Here is a 23633-nt window from a genome sequence, read left to right as displayed (position 1 = left end):
CCAACGTAACCAGCAGGAAGAGGCACACAAAACATGGGTTGTCTCCCCATCCCAAGCCTCCAATCCACGATTTCTTCCACTGAATTGTTGTTACAAAAATTCCTAAAACGTCAACAGTGCTTAACATACAGGAAAAAAAAAAAAAAAAAAAAAAAAAGAAGCAAAACATCTTAACCACAGTATTCCAAAGATTCTCGGCATCTGAGGAGACACAGCCCAACAGCGTTTTCACTTCTTTATGCTCTAAATACTTCCATAAAGCCATAGCTAAATACATGTATTTTCAGCACTTCCATACAGCACTCTAAAGAAGTGTTAGACATCCAAACAGCTCAAAAAATGGAGACAGCGCTCCTTGTGAACTTGGCAGTGCCCAAATCAAAAACTTTGCAGCCATCAGTTTTCAACCGCACTAAAAAGAAAAAAAGAAAAACAAAAAATCCTGCAAAACCTAATTCAATGCATTATCTCCAGCTTTGTCAAATGTCACACTTCTCAGATCTGCAGAAAGGGCAGATTTCTCAAATCTCATATTGCCAGTTTTAGTATCACACAAAACAAATGAGCAAACAACTACTTTCAAGTGTTAACATGCTTTCCAGTAAGATGATTGAACATTAAACAGATATCAACAGACAGGACAGATGTAATCAAGTATCATAACCAAGGCCAGAGAGTCCCTGCTTGATGAAGAACATCAGAAAATATCATCATGCATCAGCCAATTTGTGCTCAGAACAACACCCAGCGATGAGGACCATTGCTCTGACCACAGCGTGCCCCACACAGCCAGGTGAGGTGATGGACCTCAGGGCAGCAAGGTGGGGACAATTGGAAATGTTCCCTGAATTGGAAGACTTTGCAGGAGCAAGGCATCAATGAAGGAGCAAAGACAGATCCTGGCTGTACCTTAGTCCCTGACAAAAAAAACAACAATGAAAACCATTACTTTCTATGTTTGGCTACAGTAGCACCCAAGTTTCTAAAAACAGCAAATAAGTTGCAATTGTCAGGCCTTTGAAAATAAGTAGGTTTTATGCAGAAAACAAAACACCATACGCTCCTAAGAGAAGCAAACCCTACCCAGGCAGTAATCCAGTTCTCTGTAACATGAATCCAGAATCATGTTACCTCTGCAGAAATTAAGACAAGCTACATACAAATGTTTTCCTGCACAACAAATTATATTTGTACTATTGAGAAAATTCTAGTGTTCCACCTTTTCTAAAATACCATGCATTGTCTAAAACACAACAAGTGGCGCATAACACTTCATTTGCTGCAAGCCAAAAGAGCATTAGCTTATTTTTGTGGAGTTCAGAAATAAGTTATTGTATCCTGTGCCATCTGGAACAGCACACACAACAGCAACACAGACGGAGCTGTGTCAGTTCTCAGTAATAACCAATGGACATCGTACTACATAAAAACCTCAAGTCACTTAGAACAGTCAGATTTTATGGCAGTATTAAATTTATATTCACTAGAAAATGGTTAGTCAAGAGTTTCTAGCTTGTAAGAGAGGAAAGAAAACTATGGAAAGAAAAGTTTAATATCTCAATGAGATATAAAGTGATATTTTGCACACCATGCTACACACAAACAGCTGCATGAATGCACAACATATTTATCACTCTTTATACTTACTACTTCCATTTTTTCTTATAGTGTCGCTTATTGCCTTATACTGTAGTCACAACTTATTCTTTTAACTCTGCCAGTATGCAGATTCAGTTGCAGCTTTTACTGAAACGCAACACCCACTATTTGCTCCTCAATACTCACATCCTGCAACACAGAAGACCACCAAGTAAAAATGCTCTATTAGGCCACCGCCACCTTTCTTGATGATATTCCTATTCACGTGAGTGAATTTTTTTGACCAACGCATGATCATATAGCTTCAAGGATGCCGACTGTCCTCATTTGACAGCCTCTGACTGAGTATCACAGAAACATGGAGAAGCACAAAGGTAAGGAAAAACGGATGCAGTAACTCTTAAAGCCAACACATTGCTATACTTTTTTTGAGTAAAAAAACTTTAATCCTAAATATCACTTAGAAAAACTTATTTACATATGCAAAACGACCCCCAAAATAGATAACAGTCTGAAACAGAAACAGACAAAAAACCCCACCACAGTGAGCGAGGCCAGCACTGCTGCCTTTGAGCTATGCTATTTTTCAGAGCGCAGCTGTTCCCTCTCTCAGCTCTGTTTGTACACTAGCTGGCAGCTACAACCGACTGCATTTTTCTGAGAGAGAGAGAGAATGATTTTGATGCAAGTCCAACAGTAAAGCAGTGGTTATTTGTTCTTGTTAAATCAGGCTTTTTTTCTTAACTATTAGTACGAAGTGTCAGCTATGTGATGACAATCACATTACTTTAAACATTTACAGAAGATACTGATATTCACTTTCAGAAAGCCAGATTCAGATTCACATCCCAGGTGTCTCTCTAAAAGACTAGCAAAAGTAATATTCAGAAGTTCCTGCACTTTCAAACGTTCCTCGTAGAAGATTAAAACACTGCTAACTTTCTGAAATCCCTGCTGATTTCCCCATTGTTTCTAGATACTTGTTCATGCAGTGCACAGAATGGCACACTGACAGAAACAAGTCCAAAATTCAAGTAATTTTCTTATTTTGCCCTATAGCTACAGAAGGTTCCCTCTTTGTCAATTCTTATATACCTAGATCAAAGTTCATATGTCTTGACGTTCACTTTATGTTTCTAATAATAACGAACATCACCTCCTAGACCATTTCCTCTTTTTGATCTCAAGTGTTCTTTTTAAGATATTTGTTTTGTTTTTAGTTTTGGTTTCTGATAGGCATTGTTTCTACAACCTTGCTCTGATAACCTGGATTTGTAACTTCCAAACTTTTCAGTTTGCAAGAAAATTACTGCTCAAAAAAAAGTTGAATCTGCTGCTTGTAAGCACCAGAAATCGCATAATCACTTTCACAAACAATAAAATTAAGCCACAGTGTAAAGTAATGGGTGTGTAATAAGGAGATAAGTTTTCATTTCCCATGCCACTTCAATGGAAATTCTTATCATATTAACAAGAATCATGTAATCATTAAAATGGTTATCATTCAGCTGTCATTCAGCTCCATTTACATGTGAGAACAGACAAAGCATAATGCAGTGCATTATTACGACTGGAATATAAAAAACCACCAGAACTATAACTCTTCTAATATTTCCATAAGTGCCCTGTCTTGTTTAAAGTCCTTTTTCCAGATTAAAGTATCATAGATTTCCTTTCCAAAAAAGCAAACAGAAAAACACAGCAAACCATGAACTATAGAAATGTTCAGAAGAACTTTCATTAAAAGGGAACAAAACAGCTATAGTTATGAAACACTTTTTCAACTTTGATTGATAATTCTATTCATACAGAACAACAACAACAAAGTCCAGAAAGGAAGTGAAAATATGCTTGATACCGATTATTAAAAGTAAAAACAAACAAACAAAGAAAAAACCATGAACATACTCCCTCTGAAACTCTTACCTTATTATCTAGGGCATGGCCCTACTGCAGGCCATGTCACCAGTATGACTATTTCAGAAGCAAAATCAATTAACAGCTTATGGGTTTCTTATGACTTGAAGATGGAAATGACAGAATGACAGAAACATCTCTTGTGGGAACCCATCAGCTGAAACAAAACCCACCTACTCTGAAAACCTTACAAATAATATATATATATATATATACACACACACACACAAATATATATAGTGAAGACATTATGAGTTTAAACCTAGCTAAACCACTAATCAAAAAAAGTTTCTGAATCTCTGGAAAAGTTTCTAGATACCATATACAAGAGTTTTTCCTCACAGTGGCTCCCTGTATATTTTTATAACAAAAAATATTTTTTATCAAGTAAGCAATATTCACAATTATCTGCAAGTGAGAGAAATGGGACACACCACAATACACTCTAAAATGAGACTTCTCTCATAGCAGCATGAGGCTTCAAGGTCCTTCCATGAAGAAATCAGCTGCACTTTTGTGATCTTGCTAAAAGAGTTGTTCACATTTGAGTACTAAGCATAATTAGTAATGGAAGCTGATTATTATTTTTTTAAACTAAATTACTTCAGCCAGTGTGTTGATAGAAAGTAAATCAGATAACTCGAGCTTGGAACTGTGCATATGAGAACTGTTTATGACTGGTTCAATGAAAGACAAGCAACACAAGCATTTCTTAGCTAAGTCTACATTATTCTAACTTAACCTATAACAACGTTCATGTTTTTGGTCAAAGCACTGTTTTTTCCCCCCTATAAAAGTTCCATTTCTTCTCCTTCATCTCCAAATATATGTTCCTTGTATCATGTACTTATACTATCATATTATTCTACCTATTATATCATATATTATTATTATACATGCACACTTATGTTACAGACCATTATCTTTTCTTTTTGTTTTGCTACTGCTTACGCCCTGCCTTTCCAAGATGAGGTAGACCTGAGAAGCAAACATGGTGGATGAGGGAATGAATGCTCACTGCCAGCATATCACTAAATTGCCGTCTCACAAAGGGCTGAGAAATGGCTCTAATCTTATTTCCTATTCCTTGCAGCAGCACATACAGTTCCATACAGCAACAAAGCGCAGCATTGTGAAAACGGCGTACAAGTCTACCATGATAAAGAAGGATTAAATATTCACTCTGTAGTATCCATGCTTATCTGTATTTCCACTTTCTATTCCCACTGTTTGTGTTCTCTCAGAACCAAGACTCTTTAGCTCTAAATGACCACTGGTGTGTGGTGCAATCCTGTACTGATCCAAGGATTGGATCCTCTTCCCTCTAAAGGACACTCTCACCCACCTCTTACTTGCAGTCTCAATTCTAGTGTCCATCAACAACTTCACTGAGTTCAGTTTACGTCAAAGAATCAGGTCAATGAAACAGCAGAAATGCTTTTAATTTACTTCTTAGGCAAGCCAACCCATGAAACTAACAGAAACCAGAAAGATCTTTTGCATGGCCCACAACTCCCAGGGCAAATCACCACTCTCAGAGCAACAAAGCATTTGACAATTTTATGTGAAAACTACACATCCCTATTACCTGAGAATTGCTGCCCAGTGGGCAATCAATCCAGTGCGGAGAGCAACAAAGAATCAAGAGAAAAAGCCTTCCAGAAGAGAAAAGTACTTGGTACCTCTTTAAATGGAGAACTTCACAAGAAAGACTTCTGTGATTTATTAAAACATTTGATGAAAAGGAAGTGGAGGAAAAAAACATCGATGATATGGAACGATGTCCCAATTCTATAATTTGAATTATTCAAATGAATTGTTTTCCAGTGTGCAGTATCACTGTGGGCATTAAACCTCTGCAAAGACATCAGAACCTGCCTTGACAAAACAGCTCTGCTTCTTTCTATCTTGAAGCTTAAAGGTTTCCTTTTAAACTTTAAAGGTTTCCTTTAAAACTTACTCCAAGTCTCCCAACAATTTAACTAGATCCAACTAACACATGCAATTACAGTAGGAAAAAGGATGCAAAAGTACTCAAGCTGATCTTCCTTAACTCCAGGAAACAGAGAAAGTACTGGAGAAAAAGAGGAAAAAAAAAACAAAAAAAAAAAACAGGCAAAATTCCTTCAGATAGGAATGCTTGCCAGTGCCAAATATGAATGTCTTGTGTGTGCTAAAGGAAATCTCAGAATATTACTGCTAATCTCAGAAAATAAATTAACACAATAGCAATTCCTCTCTCAATCCACAAGTAATTTTAAGCTAAGCTTGCTATAATTTCTTTAAAATTAAACTATAATTGAAATTTTTTATTTTGTTTTTTTTTGGGGCTCCTCAAACTTCAAGTCTCCCATCCTTGGAACACCAATCTGAATTAGATCCAACCTGCCAGAGGTATCAGTTTCACTGAAACAAATCTGCTTCAATATTTTTCACTTGCAAAGGCACTGTCCAATTTATTTCAAGACAGAATCACACTGGAGTCAGAGTAACAAAAACAAGCAGGCTTGATTTTATCTAACTTTGGCGAAGAGACGGAAGCATCATATCGTTTGAAGTTAATACATCCTAGAGGCACAATGGATTTACTGTACTACTTCTTTGTTCTAAGAAATCGCTCTCCTACTGACCTAAGAGGAAAAAACACAAAGAATGAGATGAAAATGAGAAAAAAGGATTGTGCTGAAAAGGGTAAAACGGTAGCTGGAATCACTCAGGAGCAATCCCTTCCCACCATAATCATGTTTACATCCTCTCTTGAACTTCCCATCCATTCTCTCTCCCTCAGACATATATGTTCTCTAGGATTTCGTTGTTGTTTTGGGAGAGCTTAACTTTGCAGAATACATGCAGAAGCTAATCAAACTGTACTTCTAAAATGTTTTCTGCTACAATAAATTGTAGGTCTAAATAATTTTATTTTGACTTCTAGGCTCAAGTCCAACTGGATATTTAACTGCGTAAAACTTAAGAGCAAGTTCATTACTAAAGTTCAGACTCCAGAAGAAATATTCAAGCTATAGAAGTGATTTGTGAATGTGACGTGCAATTTTGACATATCCATCTCCTTTAGGCTGCAACTGAAGCCTGGACGTAGGCCCTACTCCTAAATCTGCACCCAATCAGCAATACATCTATCACATCGATCACCCTCAATGCATGTGCACTCTAGACTCAAAACAGCTCCACATCAAGTACAGCACAACAAACAGTGAAAAACTGGCTTCTGGATTCTGTTCTCACAGCATTCAAAGGCTTTATTTTATGAGATCTCATCTACAATTGGAAATACAAAGTAGTATGATGACTGCTTTTTCTATGTCCTTTCATTTCCTAGCGCAAGAGAAGAAACATTTCCTTCACACTTCACGCTAGAGCTGACTTTTCCCTCCTACTCTTAACCAAATTTCTGGTAGGACAGAACGTGCAGTCAGCTTTGCACAGCATAGCAGAGTTGGAAAGGCACCTCGGGAGGTCATCTACTGCAGCCCACCTGTTCAGGGCAGGGTCAGCTGGAGCAGGGAGCTCAGGGACTGCTTTGGAATATCTCGAGGCAACCTATGCCAGTGCTTGACCATCCAGACGTAAAAAATGTTCTGTTTAAGTGGAATGTCCTTTGTCACCAGGGCCCCACCTTATTCAGGAGCAGAACCTCAGTTTCCCATCTGTATCTCAAGAGTAAAGGAGATCCAATGGTAGATGTTTTAATTCCTTACAGCCATTCCTAATTCAATTGTAAATTAGAGGGAGGACACACATACTGACCTCTGCGTAGCAAGGCAAAGAAGTAATGCACTGTTTAGTATGTGCTTTAACTCTGCATCTTTTTCATATTGATTAAACTGTGTGTAACAAAGGATATAATTTCTCTTTTTATACACACACACACACAATTGATGCTGTTTTTTCCATAATCACATTACATTTTCTTTCTATTAAGGTAAGTCCTGTAACCCAGCGCCTAAACTCTGCACTATCTCTGTACTCAAAAACATGCAGGAAAAAAAAACCTACCACTGAAGAAAAATCTAGCAGATCCTCCTCCTAAAAAATGAACATGTGACACTACAGACTGAACTCCAAATAAAACAAACTGAAGATAAAGTTACATAAATAGAATAATATTAAATAATGAAATGTAAATTCTAAGAAATTTCAATATACGCCAGTACAATAAACCCAGTTTGGTCACACACTTTATGTTATTTCTAGTTAAAGAAAATAAACATCAGGCCCTACTGAACTGTAGTTCTCAGCAGTAACTTAGCATTTGTGTCTCAGACGCACTGAAATTGGTATAATTCACATAAGGACTATTAATGCAAGCTCTGGCTTTTTAGTTGCTTAACACACACTTTCCCATTCTAAACTCCTTTACTTTACAGGACTTTTAAGCTGGTGAAGCAAAATTTTTTTTGGTCAAAGAAATTGCGATGCATTCAAAAGCACACAAAAGAGCATTTCGCAAATTTGTACTTTATATAAACTGTTCTTTGTGGTTCACAAAGAATTACAGCTGCGGGAGGCAGAACGCATTTAGCCATACATTAGTACTAACATCATTTTGTTATAAGTGCCCAAAAACATGGCAAAGGAAGGAATGAGGAAAAATGCTTACACTTTTCCTCTTCCTTGTTCTTCCATCCAACTTTCTTTCCAAGTTGAACAGGAACATTTTCTAGACAATACATGTGACCTGCACAGCATTGTAAGCCTCTGTGAGATATGACCAAACGCATACAGGTATGCACTAATAAATCTATCCAGTCACATGGATTCCAAATCCTTGGGTCTGCAATCCAGCAAGCATTCACTGCCCTAGCATGCTACCAAAGCAAATAAAAGAGATTAGTAATGCTTGGTCAGTAGGCAGGACCCTGTGCAGTCAAGGATCAGGAGTGCAAACAGCCTACAAACATCCATGCTTCTTTTTTCTTGGAGAAAGAAAAGAGTGTAAACCTTACTTATGATGTTATTTATAGAGTAGGAGTAAGGAAATCCTTTGAACTAGAGCCATACTACAACTGAACAGCTAAACCTGCCACTTCTAACTCAAACTTAACTATATATCGAAGCACTGTGGGTCTCTTATTTTCCTTGATGTTGAACATATACACATAAAAAATAGCTCACGATCACCACATTTATTTGTTACAGGAATGAAATTTCAAGTTTGAATTAGGATTCAGAGTACTATGCATGAAAATGGAGAACGTTCATACTTTGTTAGCCAAAATGTAATCACATAAAAGCAAAAAACTACCACATAAACCACTCAATTCTTCTGCCTTATTTTTTTTTTTAATATTGCTGTTTTGTTTTGTTTGTTACATGGTAACGATTCTGATAGAATGAGAAAATAAATTCCCTGGTCTTTTTTCCTCATACCATGCAGTAATTACCTGTGAATTAAGGCAATTTGTGAATGTAAAATTTTAACCAATTGTAGCCACAGGGCCTAAACAGATGAAGCTTGCATGAAACTCATTGACTCCCTCACATTATGAGATCCTTTGTAGTAAAAACATTTCTGTTTTCAGCACAGATAAGGAAGTGTTTCTGAAGATGAATATACAGCTTTTAAACTCTGCTGGCTACAAAAGCAGCTGTTTTAACATCTACCCATGCCACAAATACAATTTTTCCCATGACAGTAGGGGCTTTGGTGAACAAATTACACAGAGGTGATGAAGACAGCTGCAAAAGGCAACAAGAAATAGGCCAATTACCTTTTCAGTGGGAAGAGGCTCCATAACACGCCATTTATTGCTTATCTGCTCCCCCACTGCTATTCCTGTCTCCTGCTCACTCATTTTAAGAAGAACACAGTAAGAGGTGCTCTGTTCTAGCTTAAATCAGGAAAGATTCACCCAGCAACCTGTCCTTCTCTCACCCCACTTTTCCCCCTCCCAGTTATCACTTCTTCCTACACACTTTGCTTTTCTTTTGAGAGACTCAAGTCTTACGTATGGCTCTGCAGAAGCAGGCTTCTCCTGTTGATGGGAACAGGTTGAGTGAAGACTAAAAAGTGGCTGCTTGCAGAAAGGAAAATACAAGTTACTATATGTACATAGGGCAGTGGCTCTGTAAAAGCTACTCCACAGTCTGTCAGACTTCACAGGATCAGAACAGCTTGGGTGGGAAGGGACCGTATCCAGTTCCAAGCCCTCTGCCATGGGCAGGGGTGCCACCCACTAGATCAGGTTGCCCAGGGCCTCATCCAACCTGGTCAGACTTGGTTTCACTCTCTTCTGAACCTTAAAAAGCCCCACCAAAGAAAACCAAAACAAACAAACAAAAACGAGTAACTCCATTGCCTTTCAGGAGCATTGTGCAGATATGCTCCCCACAGGCTGCATAAACTTAAATCACCCCAACCAGGCGAGCCAGATAAGTGCTGTGAAAAAGGCAAGCAGAAGGGCTGCTGTTTTGTTAAGCATCAGTGTTTCATTAGACATGCTGTATGCATTTCCAGGCAAATCCCTGTCCTTCTGAGTCCAGGAAATTGTGGATCTATTTCTGATACTTCTATTCACCAAGCAAACAACACCAAGCAAGTTACAAAGCCCCTCTGTGTGCCTTAAATAAAAGGTGTTAATATTTACTTTCCTCTTTGAAGTGTTGGATGGAAACTGTCATATGAAGATAAAAAACAGAAAGATGTACCCTCTGGTCTGTAATCAGAGATAGAAGGGGAAGAGAGGAAGACAGTCAGCAGCTCCCTTGCAAAAGCTGAATGACTTCTTGGTCTATGACACCAAGCAGGAAATTCCAAGATTTTTTCATTTTTAAGAAATAAGTTTATCACTGATGCAATAGCTCCAGACAAACATCTCTCCCTACAGATCAGGGGTAGTACAAACAAATCCACTAAACAGGGGCAGCTCTTATCTCGGGGCCAGTTGGGGCTCAACAGCCCCTCCAAGCTTTATAACCCTCAGTAACATCTCACTGAATCTTACTTCCCTCATGCCCAAAGCACGGGCAGTGTGTGCGCCCTCACCAAGCCCAGCACCACAGCACACTGGAACAGGCAGCCCACTGGGATCCCTGCCAGGTAAAAACCATCGGACCCTCCACTGCTGCTGCCTGCTCACACTCCAGCCTGACATGCCTTATTCTAGAGCTAGAGGAGTGAAAAGGAGAGTGGCAATGCCAGCAACGGTATCACAGCTTACACAGTGAACTTACTGCATGCGAGTCACTGAACACCTCACCCCAGTAATGAGATCCAGCTACTGCCAGCCTCAGCTCTGCTGGAGCTGGGGTCAGAAGGTGAAAGACTGCACGCAACTTTAGAATCTTTCAGCTTCCAACATTCATAACCAAAACATTCCAGGGAAAAAAAATGAAGCCGTCAGCTGTTTCCATGTAGCACAGCGCAGAAAGTAGGTGACTGCTGAGCTATAAAGAATCCCAGAGCTTTCCCAAAGTTTGCCTCATTGATTAGATAAGATTGAAAACTAGAGGGGGGATGCAACAAGATTAATAGAACAAGGCTGTTTATCAGTTCAAAAGTGATTTAAGAAATAAATCAGCACCAAAAAGGCAATATGTAAGCACCTTGGATTCCTTACTTGGATTCCTTTCTCCCTCATATATGTGCTGAAAAAGACTTCCAAGGAAGCCTGTATTTTGCAAAAGACTTCCCTCTCACATTCCCATATCACCTTCCCTTGTCCAGAAGGTGAGGCTACACCTTGATTTTCATAAAACAGACTTGTCTTTCTTCCCAAATTACCTCTGGTTTCAATGTTTCCTCAGCCGGTAAGAGGCAACACCTCCTCAGGTTGCAGCTAACTCTCAGTCTCACCTACCTCTGTGCCCCTTGGTAATGGTAGCCAATACATTAGCTTATCTATTATTCATTATTATATGTACTGCTGCGCCTCTATCAGCCTGTTGCATGGATGCAGTGATGACCAAAATGACACAAGTGGAAAAAAAAAAAAAAAAAGACAAAAAAAAATCACAAAGAACCACAAGTGCTGAAGTTTAGGCACTGCTATTTTGCTGTTCTAAATAATTTACTTATTGTGTTATCTCCCAGTGGGCAACACAAAAGAAATCTGTACATTTGTATGGGAAGTTCTGGTAGGAAAGAACAATCAGCTGCAGATAAGAAAGGAACTAAGATGTCAGCAATTTCACAGCCTTTGCCTTACAATATCTGCTACAATGTTTTAGATTATATCACAACCCTTGTCACACACCCTTCTCATGGAACTGTGAGACTTTGGGAGAAATACGCATACCGTATTATCAAATCCACCCATCAAGCGGTGACGAATATCCCCTGTGGTGTTATTTTTCCAGTGTTTTATGCAGTCTATTTCTAGGCATCCTAAGCACTGAGGTTTCCATGACCCACTGACATGAACTGCTCTCTCAACCTAAAAATCTTGCTAGTGGGGCTTCCAGTCTCCTCTCCCTCCCCCTCATCTCCAGTAGTCATCAACCCATGGTTTTAAGAATAAATGCCACAACGACCCAGATTCTTGCCATCAAACTTCAGAAGTCAAGGACTTGGCTGTCATGAAGACACAGGCAGCCCTACTGCTCTTGGGAGTGACCTCTGCCGCTCCCCGATGGCTTCAGAGGAAACCTTTGAAAGGAGAAGTCAGGGCCTTAAGGACAAGCCACACTCGGTCTAAACCTCATGCAACTTTTTCTGATCATCAAAGACACCTTTCTGTCCCCTCTTCCCCCAAGCAGTTCTCTTCCACTTAACCTCTTCTTGGAACACTACTGTCCAAAATGCCATTTCCGTCTGTAGTCTCATCAAACTTCAGAAGAGGCCTACAAATATCTCAGCTCTACAACCTTTCTGTGTATTTTGAAAAATCTTGTTTGCATTTTTCTTTGCTTTTTAAGAACGCAAAGGTATGGGATACTTGTGGGACACTTCTCCCAAGATCCTTACTTCTGATTTTCAACATAGATTCAGATCTCTTTGCTAGATGTAGGACACACAAGAGAGGGAAGAAAGCCACCAAGGGAAGAGAAGCCACTCTGGAAGCCACCAGCTGCTAAATACGGTCTGGTGTTGTACAGGAAATGATTAACCACGGGACTGGGCCACTACCCGTAAATACAACAGAAGCAGAGGGAAACAGAGATGGCCACATCTTACAAGGCAATGAAAAAATGAGGAAATGAGACCAGAAAAAAAAAAAAAAAAAAGACCAATACTATATTTATCTCCTTTCTGATAAAAATAAGTGGGAAAAAGTGGCCATACTAAAGCTTTATTTGCTGTGAGATGAAGCGATAATAATACTAATCAATTAATGTAAGCATTCATTTCACAAAATTATCGTGTCATTTGAAATTGAAGCTGGAACTGGTATACTGGGAGACAAGATCTCAAACACCTTCTGAAACAGTATCATCAGACTTGCTTTCTTTTCAGATCTCCTCAGCCGTCCCAGTCCCTGCAGGTCTCATGTTGTTTTCAACACAAATTGAGAATGGAAATTGAAGTTGAAAAATGAAATTGCCATGGAGCAAAGCTGTACAATTTCATATTCTGAATAGGTAATTACTAGTCTATCTGGAAAAACAACAGACTTTCCAAATAGGGGAAAAAAATTGAAATGATGAGTCAAACCCCTTGATTAGCAGCTTTTGATCTGGCCACTGGCTGCTCATCTCAAAGATCCGTAATATGCTAGCAGTTTGGTGACCTCCTATGAATACTATGTTATGTATTCACAACGTATCTGGGGCTGACACATTAAAAACCTCTACTGGCCAAGTGGATGGTTGGTTCTCCTTCAAGTCAACATGCTCAGGAGTGGGAGCACTAAAACCTACCTCTGAGTACCCAAATTGTCAAGGGCTCCATGATCTCCATGCCAGTTTCATGACAAACTTCCACTCTGAATCATTAAGCGTGACAGGAAGGAAGCTTTGGCAAGCATCCAAACATCCGTTTCTGAAGCACTAGTACTCATAAACCCTAATACAGACCTAATAATCGTGCTTCCACACTTAAAGCCAAACATCTATTTTCCATACAACAAGATCTGCTTCCCTCATTCCAGCTCTGAAGAGCAAGAGAGTAAAATAAATTTCAGACAAATTATTGCTCTCCACTTCCTATCCACCCTTCATTCTCCAAACATCCCCTAACACAGATCCTAAAACAAAGAAAAACAAATGCCTTGATATATAAACATAAGCTATGTTTGAAAATCTACTTGCCTGCTCACCAATAAAGATGGGGAAACTTTTGGTGAAAAGTCATGTGTCATCATTTTCCATGGCTTTCACTCAAAAGTTAAAAAACAAAACAAAAACAAAACAAACAAACCAGCCAACAACCAAGCTTTTAGCTTACGCTTTTGAGCCACTGCTGCATTGGTCAGATGAGGTGTTGGAGACAAGAAACTCCACTGCCCAGGGAAAGGCAGCGGTGGCTGAGACAGCAGCGGGGTACTCGAGCCTGGTGCTCCCTTTCACCTTAATGGCAACGTGCTACGACTGACCCGCCTGAAAATAACTGATCCTACTTGTATTACACAGCTATCACAAGCTGTAATGATCTGGAAGCAGCTCTTGCCCCTTAACGATTAGAGAGGAGATAACTAGCTGAGGGTAGATACCTAACTCAGGAGATAAAGTCTGGCGCATGAGTCCTAAAGCAAGACACAAACAGGCACACAATTCTCATGCATTTCAAAATGAGTCTCATCCCTTTCATGCCCCCATGGTTCGAATGATCAGGTTCTGGACCCTTGTAAGCCCTGGATCCTGATCCCACTACTCCAGAAGTAAAACAACGCAGAGCAGTGAGCATGGGGACCTCCCCCAAGCACCCAATCCTTCATGAAAGACAAACAAATTTGAAATGGCTGCAAACATGTCCTTAAAAATTATCTGTCCTGAATAACAACGTGGTAGTTTATTTTCTTGAGTGTGTTCACCAAAGTCAGATGAACAGAGAAAGCAGCTATTCGCTCCGCTGGCTGTGCTTCATAACACCATTAAAACACAGGGCTTCCTTTCACAGCGCTGCAATTTGGAACAGCACTTGCAGGGGGTCAGCAGCAGGTGCACAGTCACAACTTCCAAAAAAAGGATAAACAGACTTTTTTTTTTTTAAATCTTGGATTGGAAGAAAAAAAAAAAAAGTGAATTCTTACATCTCATCTACAAACCTTGTCTTTGCTTACAGAAACAGCTACAAAACCAAAATAGCTACTGGAAACTCTTCTTGAATGAGTTACTGGAGTCAGAAGTTAACATGTAAGTACTTCCCCTCAAAGCTAAGACAACCCAGGAAGAAGGGCTCTGTTCCTCTTAGGTGCCCCAAATTTATGTCTGAAAAAAAAAAAAAAAAAAAAAAAAAGGCTAATATTATAAAAATACCACTCAAGCAGTTCCAGTAATTTCAGTTTCTTGCTACCCACAGAAGAGATTAGAAACTCTCTTTTGTGACTAATATATATATATTAAATGACAGAATCATAAGAAGAGGTAGGAGAAAGATTCAATTACTAGCTGGAAACAAGGGATAGAACAGCATACCATAAAAAAAGAGAGAGAAAGGGAAAAAAAAAAAAAAAAAGTGATGTTCTTTTTCTTTTTACTCCTTCAGGCTTTTGTGCCAGAACTGTCCTAGGACCAAAGCTGACCTGTTCAACTATTTTACAGAGCGTTCCCACCAAAAATCAAAGCTCTACATTGTACTTCTATGCTATGTTCCAGAAATTTTGACAAGCTAGACCTGCACTTAAGTAACAAATGAAAAAACTCCACTTACTGTCACTGATGATTCTGACATGTGCTACTGACTTCAGAATAGTTTTCAGAATAGTTTTATCAGGAATCAGTGTGGTAGAGCTAGCATAGATGTTAATCTCAAACCATTTAACTTTTTTTTTTTTTTTAATTTTTAAATAGCCTTTATCCTTCCCACAATGCACTATGTGTTGAAGCTTTTGTACAAGTTACTGTTGTTAGAGTCTGCTTTCCAACATCCTTTAATGCTTATCATTTTTTGCCAAGCCCTAAGCAAAAGTAATTTTCTTCCTCCTTAATTTCATATGAAAATAGAAGAACTACTCCATCAATCACCTTTTTTTCTTCCTGTGACAGCCACCATTCTTTTGGCTGAACATTCCCTGACAGAGCACAAAATGCTTGCCTTTCACTGGAAGTGAATCATGCTTCACGAAAATGTGGTTTTACTTTTGTTTTTGCAAATGAAGTCTATGCAGCACAAACGGAAACAAGAAGTACGCGATCTGACTGCATTCCCTTGGGCATGAAGTCTTTGCTATGAAGACGTACGTGCAGAACTGTTAGAAACTGATGCCCTTTGATGAGACCGTGGCTATCAATTATAACAATAACTCCTAAAGTAAAACTGCACAGAGACTGTGTTAATGAACAGTAGCAATACCCTTAATAGGAATAAAGTAGCTGGACTGCTGACTGCCTCAGCCTACATGGGATCTCCCTTCCAACACTCTGCCTGCCTTAACACTTTCATAAATGGCCAAAATCACAAGTATCTTTCTTCTTTAAGTATTTCTATGCCTACCATCACTGTACAGAGAATATAATATTCTATTACATGTTTATCTTCTTTATGTCCTTTGGGCAAAAGGGATTAAAATAAGATGGAATTAATGTACAACTTGTTCAAAGTCATATGAACTCTGTCACAGACAAGAACTGAAGCCTTCCCCGCTCCCCCGAGTCAAACTCTAGCATCCTATTTACCCAGTGGACTCATCTTCTCACAGGTGTATATACCTAGGTCTGTATCATATAATCTCAAGTTAGAAATATATGTGTATATATATAAATTTTGAAAAAAGTTGTAATAATATTCCCTCTCATCAGGAACTGAATTAATCTTTTCAAGGTCACAGGCAAAGCTGCCAAGATGAAGCAGAAAAATGTACACAGCTGCACATACACAATACCTGATTGCCATGCTGGCTTTTGACTTGGTAAAGCAGAAAATGTACCTCTGAATGAATATCATCCAATTTTCCAAATATATTTAGAATATCAGCATCACACTTTCAGGCAAGTTTAAACACTTTTGCTATGACTTTGCTGTATGAAGTGTTTCATGGCCAGGCAGGATAACGTTCTGTGATTCTGTGGTAACATAGTGCAGTGACCACTTCATCTTTCTGAAAGGAAAAGGCTTGAGTCAGTCATAAAAAAAAGGGACATTCCGTATCTGCTTAGAGTATTCCTTGACAGCATCATGTGTTAGCTAGAGCTCTGTTGATCTTACAACTGGACAAGTGGTGAATGATGAGCAAGTCTTGCAGCCTTTTAACAAAAGTTTATCGGAGATGAGGCACATCTTTTGTATTCCAAAATAGCTCGCTTATAGCATGAGGATTTAGCAACATACATTGAAGTCCAAACACCTCAAAAGAAAATATGTACCGCATTCTCCATAGCAAAATTAGGAAGTCCAAAGAGAACAGAAAAGTCAGTGAGGAAAGATACAGCTACAGACTTGTCATTTTGATTCAGAATCTTTCTTTTCAAGGCTTTAAGAAGCAACTTCGAAGCTGACATTTCAGTTCCTTGTAATGTTAATGAATTTTAACATGTAATAAATTTCAAGTGTAATGTATTCTTAAACAGTCCACTGAAAAGCCAGACAAAAATCAAAATTCTTAAAAGTACAGAAGAGCTCTTTTGAGAACACCGCATGTTCTTGAAATGATGAGGGGAAAAAAAAGGTCAATAGGAACATAACCAGGGCCTTGTTAAAAGCATATTCATTTAAGAAGCAGATACTGTGTATCACCATATTGACTTCATCCATAGTGGAGGCTATCTTTCCTTGAATGTATTTTTCCTACTCACACATCTGACAGGCCTTCAAAACCAGCAAGTTTGTGGAAAACAATATTGATGATCCAAGTGCAAAACAAAACTGGATGAGCCAACTTTTTGGCCATTAAGAAACAAACAAACAAACAAAAAAAAAAAAAAAACACACAAAAAAAACCACACACACACACACAAAAAAAAAAAAAAAAAAACAAAAAACAAAAAACAACAACAACGATAAAATAACATGCTGTCTACCTAAAACGGAGCATGCTAGGTGCTTTCACTCTCAGGAAAGCTTGCCCTGAAAAACACCAGAAAAAAATACAAAAGAAAAAATCAACAGCCACACTGTACTGAAATAAAACCAATTCATACTACCTCAATGAAAATTCTTCGCTTTGCATTTAGTTTAAAATAGTTTGAAGATTTCTGCTACAGCTTCCCCTGAAAGATTTCTTTCTGCTGCCTCCACCTGACAGAATTATGGCTGGATTCTCCCGTGCGTCCAAAATAAACAGTCACCCTTGTTGTGACAACTTTAAGCCTACGGAGCACATCTCCTGGCCAAAACACTTGAGAGCTTCCAGCGGAATGAAGAGTGAGAGTGGGGAGCAATTTAGAGCCTGTTTCAGCACAACCGGCCACTTCAGTCTTTTGTCTTGCATAGGAAGCACAGCGCAGGCAATTTCCACATGCAATCAAACCCCTGACATCAAGCAGTGCACTTGTTGGCAGTCTCCCGGGGAGTTCAACAGGGGAAATGATTTAATTGACACGAACAACAACAACAACTTCACACTGCAAATACTGAAGATCAAAACATTTTTTTTTTTTTATTGGCCATTAGAGGGTTGCTAGCAGCCCTTGGAAATACCCGTTTCTGTGTTTTGAAGCACGTCTTTATCACAAGCCAAAGCAGGAAAGACTACAGCAACGTAAAGCCACTGCTGTTCCAAGGGAAAGGGGTCCCCAGTGCCTTCCCCAGATGCCACGGGTCTGCCCAAGATTTATGAGCTCTGTCCTATACATCTTGCAGAAGATCCTCCTCACTTCCTCCAAGTGCTGGAGCTGTGTTTTGGTTAGCGAGCCAGGGTTACCTTGGCAGAAGCAACAAGCAAGATCTCATAGATGTTGTGTAAATCCCAATACTCCAGTGCATTACTGAAAAGCCTGGCAGCTTTTAAGCTTTCTTATTTTTTGAAGCTCATGGATGGTCCAGGACTGATATGTGCCCCCACACAGCAAATTTAAGCCCACTGGCAACAGGCATGCTTTTATGAAGTATCTTCCACAGATTCTTTAGAAATAGCTGACTAATACCCGTGCCCCCACAGATTACATGCTGCAAACCAGTGCTCTACATCTATCCTGATGGCCTGACTACAGTGTGAAACTTGAGCCCTGTTCTTGTGAACCACAGCCAGAACGGACAGCGGAAACCAACAGCATTCCACAGACCTTTATTCCTATTAGATCTATTATGAGCTTGAATTTGGAACAGGATTTAAAAAAAAAAAAAAAAAAAAAAAAGCACAGCCTCATATCTACAGATCTCCTCCCATTTTCCCCATATGACCCTTCCAGAGCTCTGCAAAAGAGAAGAGATGGCAACGCAAAGTGGAAATACTGAATAGAGCTACTTTCTCCCCCTACAAGACACCACAACATTTTTCCAACTGATTCTCCCCGATTAGTAGAGCAAGCAAACAAAAAAGGAGACAAATATGGACAAAACACCAGAGAATCTGGTCCAGGAGGAAAAATAGTTACTAGTGGTCTGAATGTTCCAAAAATACAGTCATCTGCCCCCCCAAACCTGTCCCGTGCCTTACCAAAGGAAAGTTGAGAGAATTAGCAAATCTTCACACTTGACTCCTTTGAAAACAAACTTATTCCTCCTCCACAGAGTATGCTGCAGGCCTAAGAACTAAATGAAAGCTGTTCAGCCTCGCAGTTCTCTCACCACCTAGATTTCCTTTAAAGCACACACCTGCCCAACACAGGTGTGATTTCCATCCTGATTGAAGTCTTTTTGTCCATTGAAGTCTTGTGCTGTTACTTGTGAACTTTCTTTCAAGTTCTTAAGTAAAAAAAAACATCCAAGCATTCCTTCCAGAGTATCATAACTAACCAGGAACAACACAGTGAAACCTGAAATGCAAATAAAAAAGCAAAGCTGGACAAGACGGCCCCCCTCACGCTATAGAGGCCGCAGAGTAATTAAACTGAGAAATAAGTTTTCCCTTTGGTCTAGTGCCTCTTGGTTCTTGTAGCTATAAATGCAATAAGGGCGGCTGCAAAATTCACACACTGGAAACATGGTTTGCAAACTAGCTGTCTGTCTGATTGGGGATTTAAATTTTCACACCATAAACTGTGGCTTGGAAGGACTGGAAGGAAAGAGTTGCTTGTTCACTGGATCTGTGGCTTCAGGGGAAAGAAAAAGTTTGATTTTCTTTAACGTCATGAGACTTGACTAGTCAAGCTGTTTTACAAAGCACCATGCACATATGTAGGGCTTTGGTCATTAGCACGGCCAGGTGTCCACTGCCTATTACTCCAAACACTTGTCAGTCCCCTGGAAGGCAACAAGACTACCTGGTTACAAAAAAGCGTTCACAATTTGCAAACCTTACCAGTTGGACAAATCAAGGAGTATGGCACTGTTCTTGGAAAATGTACACTAGATATATAAAAACTCTTTAACAATGTCATCCATAGGGTGACAGCCCAAATGGCACTGTACACCAGCAAGGGTAAAATACCTGTAGAAAATACCGTTCAAACAAGCACATCTACGTTGAGGCAGAACACGCTCCATTCACCAGCAGTGGCAGTGGTGCAGTTTGCTTGTTGGGTACCAGGGCTCAGTCCACAAGGACCCTGCTTCAGACCCAGGCACCAGCCTGCTGCAGGGCGTGAGACAAGTCCTCATCCTCAATGTCCCAGCTGACCTGTGCACAAGGAGGAAATTCCTAGGCTAACAAGTGCAGAAGTTTGCTAATGGTGAGATATGAATAGATCTGTCCACTTTCCTCCTGAGGGAAGCCAACATTAAAAAAAAAAAAAAAAAAGTGACCACACAACAAAAACAACCACCCCGTTTTTCAAAGAACACCGCACTCCTTCCCCAGGAGCTCATCACGTTTAGGCGCGTACAACAAAGGCTCCTTGGCACCTGCTGAGTACCTCACAAAAACAATCACCACCCATTCACCCAGATCCAGCGTCTTCCAAGCTTTTAATCTCCAGGCCTCAGAAGACTTTCCAGCAGAGACAGCTACCGGCTATGGTGGTTTAAGCATCCGAACCCAGTTTTATTTCCTGGATCCCTCAAGAGCAGTCAAAAGGCCATAAAATGAGATACTGTCTAACCCCGTGTACCTCTATCTATTCCCTATTCTCTATTCACACCAGCCAAGCAAGACTCATCCTTAGTGAAGATTAAAATTAAAAAATTGGCATGAACTTTGCTTTGAAACAGAGATATCTGTACTTGATCCAATTAAAAAGTCAATCAGTTGTAAGCAAAACCTGCTTCCGCCTTGGTGGAAAACTTGTCCGTTTCCTCTTCAGTGGAGGAATATCTTAATAACTAACATTACATGAAGAAAAAGAGTCAGTAAAATCCAATTGGCAATCCTTTGGCAAAGGCAATATGCTGGTGCATTTGTGAAGTAACGTTCAAAGAGTTTCTTCTTCTGTTCTCACTTGAATTTTCATTGACCTTCTTCTCCAGCTACAGTAGACTCAGACTATGAACCGGGCAGGATTTCTGTCCACCTGGTCCTCTCCCCCACCCCACAAAACAGGGACAACTCGAAGTGGGCTGCTCGGAACCTTGTCCAGCTGAGCTCTGAGTGCCTGCAAGGACGGCCGGACCTCCCTGGGTAGCCTGTTCTGACATCTGACCACCCTCGTGTTGAAATTTCTTTCCCTAACATCTCACTGGCACTTCCCTTGCTGCAACTTTGTCTGTTGCCTCTTGTCCCACTGCTGCGTGCCTTCCAGAAGAGCCCGGCTTTGTCCTCTTATCTTTTAACTGAGGATACGGGATAGCTTTCCTTTAAAGAAAAGTAACACACGTACACGCACTGAGATGTGCTCCTAGGATGTTCACAAAACACATACGCACGCATACAGCTTTCAGCTTATTTTTCTGAGCCACAAGTACTGCGCTCTACTTTGCAACCTAGTGCTGCTGTCTCTGAGGGGTTGCCCTTTTGCAGTGCTTAATGCTGACAGCTTGCCTTCGCAGCCACGAGGAGCTAAGGTGGTAAAAGCCGGTACCGAAACGGCTCCGCAGCAACCTCCCCGTGAGGCGAAGCCCTCCGTTCCCCTTCCCCGTGCGGTTCAGCCCCGCCGCGGCGCGGCACTTGCACAACGCACTCCCCCCAGATCCTCCGCGGGGCAGGGAAGCAGCCTCCAGCGGGGCAGACACGGAGGGCACCGCAACCCAAATCGCTGCGGGGCTGCGGCTCTGCCCCCGGGGGGGAAGCGACGCGGGGCGCCCCATCCCATCCCATCCCATCCCATCCCACCCCATCCCCGAGGCTCAACAAGTCCCCGGCGCGCCCGGCCGCGCTTACCCAGATAGTGCCGCAGGTCCAGCAGAAAGTGCGGGGGCCCCCCGTTGAGCTGGTAGAAGAGGGAGCCCAGGCAGAAGAGCAGCAGGGCGGCCATGCAGAAGCCGTAGTCGCGCAGCGAGAGGAAGGGCAGCAGCGACAGCGGCCGCCGCCGCCTCCAGCCCCCGCCCGGGCCCGGGCCCCCTCCGGCCGCCGCCGCCGCCGCGGGGGGCCGGGTGTCCGGGCAGCCCCCGGCGCCGCCGTGCTGCTGCTGCTGCTGCTTCTTCTTCATCCTCCTCCCCTCGGCCGCCGCCGGCTCACGCAGCCCGCCGGGGAAGGCGCATCCTCCATCCGCCTGCTCGGCTCCGGCTGCCCGCGGCGGGGAAAGTTGCCGGCGGCTCAGGGCGCCCGTCCCGTGCCCATCGCCCGCCGCCCCCGGCAGAACCCGGCGCGGCGGCTAAGGGGAGGGGAAGGAGGTGGCCACCATCCCGCTCCCGGGGCTCCTCTCCTCCTCCTCCTCCTGCTGCTGCTGCCGCCGCCGCCGAAGCTCCGCTCGGCCTCTCGCCCCGGTGTCGAGTTACAGCCGCCGCTCCGCCGCCGAGCCCTGCGCGCCGCCCGGCCCCCGCCCCGGCCCCGCCGCCCCCGGCACGGCCCCCGCCGCCCGCCCACCCCTGCCCGGCCCGGCCCGGCCCGGCCCCGGTCCCCGCCGTTGCCTCCCCGCGAGCGACCCCTGCGGGCGCCGTCGGGCGCCGCCTCCACGGGCCCGGCACATCCCGAGGCACCTGCCCCGGGCGCTCCTGGCTCGGGCGGGGGTCGCGGGGCTGCCCCCTCGCCCCCACGGCCGAGCTGAGGCGAGGGGAGCGCCCCTCTCGCTGCCTTGCGACGGGCCCCGGGGATCACGAAAGCCCAGCGTGACTCCCGACCGCACGTGGCTCGCAGTGTGATCCCTCACGACTTGTGGTCGTGCCCGCAAAGCTGCTTCACACAACAAGGGTGAAGGGTTCTCGCTTCGTGCTGGGCTGTTTAATGCCATCACCCTCTTCATACATCTCCTTTGAGACTGTTCGTGTCCCCAGGCACCGTCTGCAGCTGCAATGCATTTCGGTGCATCCCGTGGCCACACTGCCACCACTACAATGGAGGGAGGAGGCCTGGTACGGCGTTGCCAGTCCACAGTCTCATTTTATAGACCTGGCTAGAAGGGTAGGGCTTCCAGCCCTTCACGCGATCCCCCGAGAGCCTTCTTTTGTTTTTAGCCAACAGCAAGTTCTGTCCTCTGTGGTTTGGGAGAAAAGTAGGAAATCATGACCCAAGTGCAACTCGCCAGGTCAGAAACCAAAATGCAATCACCCTTTTCCTTTTTAGGCTTAAAAAAATGCATCCTGATTGAGGGGGGCTGACTCATAATCCTTTAGCACTCGCAGCTGCAAATTCTGCTCAGTAGGCTGGATTCAGGCGTTTTTGCCACTGACATTGAAAGGCACATGTAAATGCCTGAATCCCACCTACCTTACTGGCTTAGGTTTGTTGCTGGTTTCCAGCAGTAAAGGGCATCTGCTGAAACAGGGAAATTAACCTTGGTGGTGTGGACAGGACCATAGAGCCAGAACCTGAAAATAAACAACTAGTGAGCAAGCCCCTTGGATTCATTGATAAACAATATCCCCATAGTGGCTGAAAGATCAGACCTTAGAGGATTTGGAGAGGAAACTATTTGGTTTAGTTACAGTCTAT

The 23633-nt window shown here is 42.1% G+C and overlaps 1 protein-coding gene across 2 annotated transcripts in view; it reads right to left on the bottom strand.

Annotated features, from left to right (window-relative positions):
• UST (uronyl 2-sulfotransferase) overlaps nucleotides 1-22435 on the bottom strand; it is a 161742-nt gene extending 139307 nt beyond the window's left edge. The window contains exon 1 of one of the 2 annotated variants that reach the window (XM_084285104.1): nucleotides 21924-22435. In XM_084285104.1, coding sequence (XP_084141230.1) covers nucleotides 21924-22191 — 268 coding nt within the window. In that variant the 5' untranslated portion in view covers nucleotides 22192-22435. The remainder of the gene's footprint in view (nucleotides 1-21923) is intronic. The other variant, XM_084285103.1, reaches the window with a different exon arrangement.
• Nucleotides 22436-23633: the final 1198 nt, after the last annotated feature.

The sequence above is a fragment of the Netta rufina genome (genome assembly GCF_964035555.1).
Source record: "Netta rufina genome assembly, chromosome: 3".
Classification (NCBI taxonomy): Eukaryota; Metazoa; Chordata; class Aves; order Anseriformes; family Anatidae; genus Netta; species Netta rufina.
This window is presented reverse-complemented; position numbering and strand designations above follow the sequence as displayed.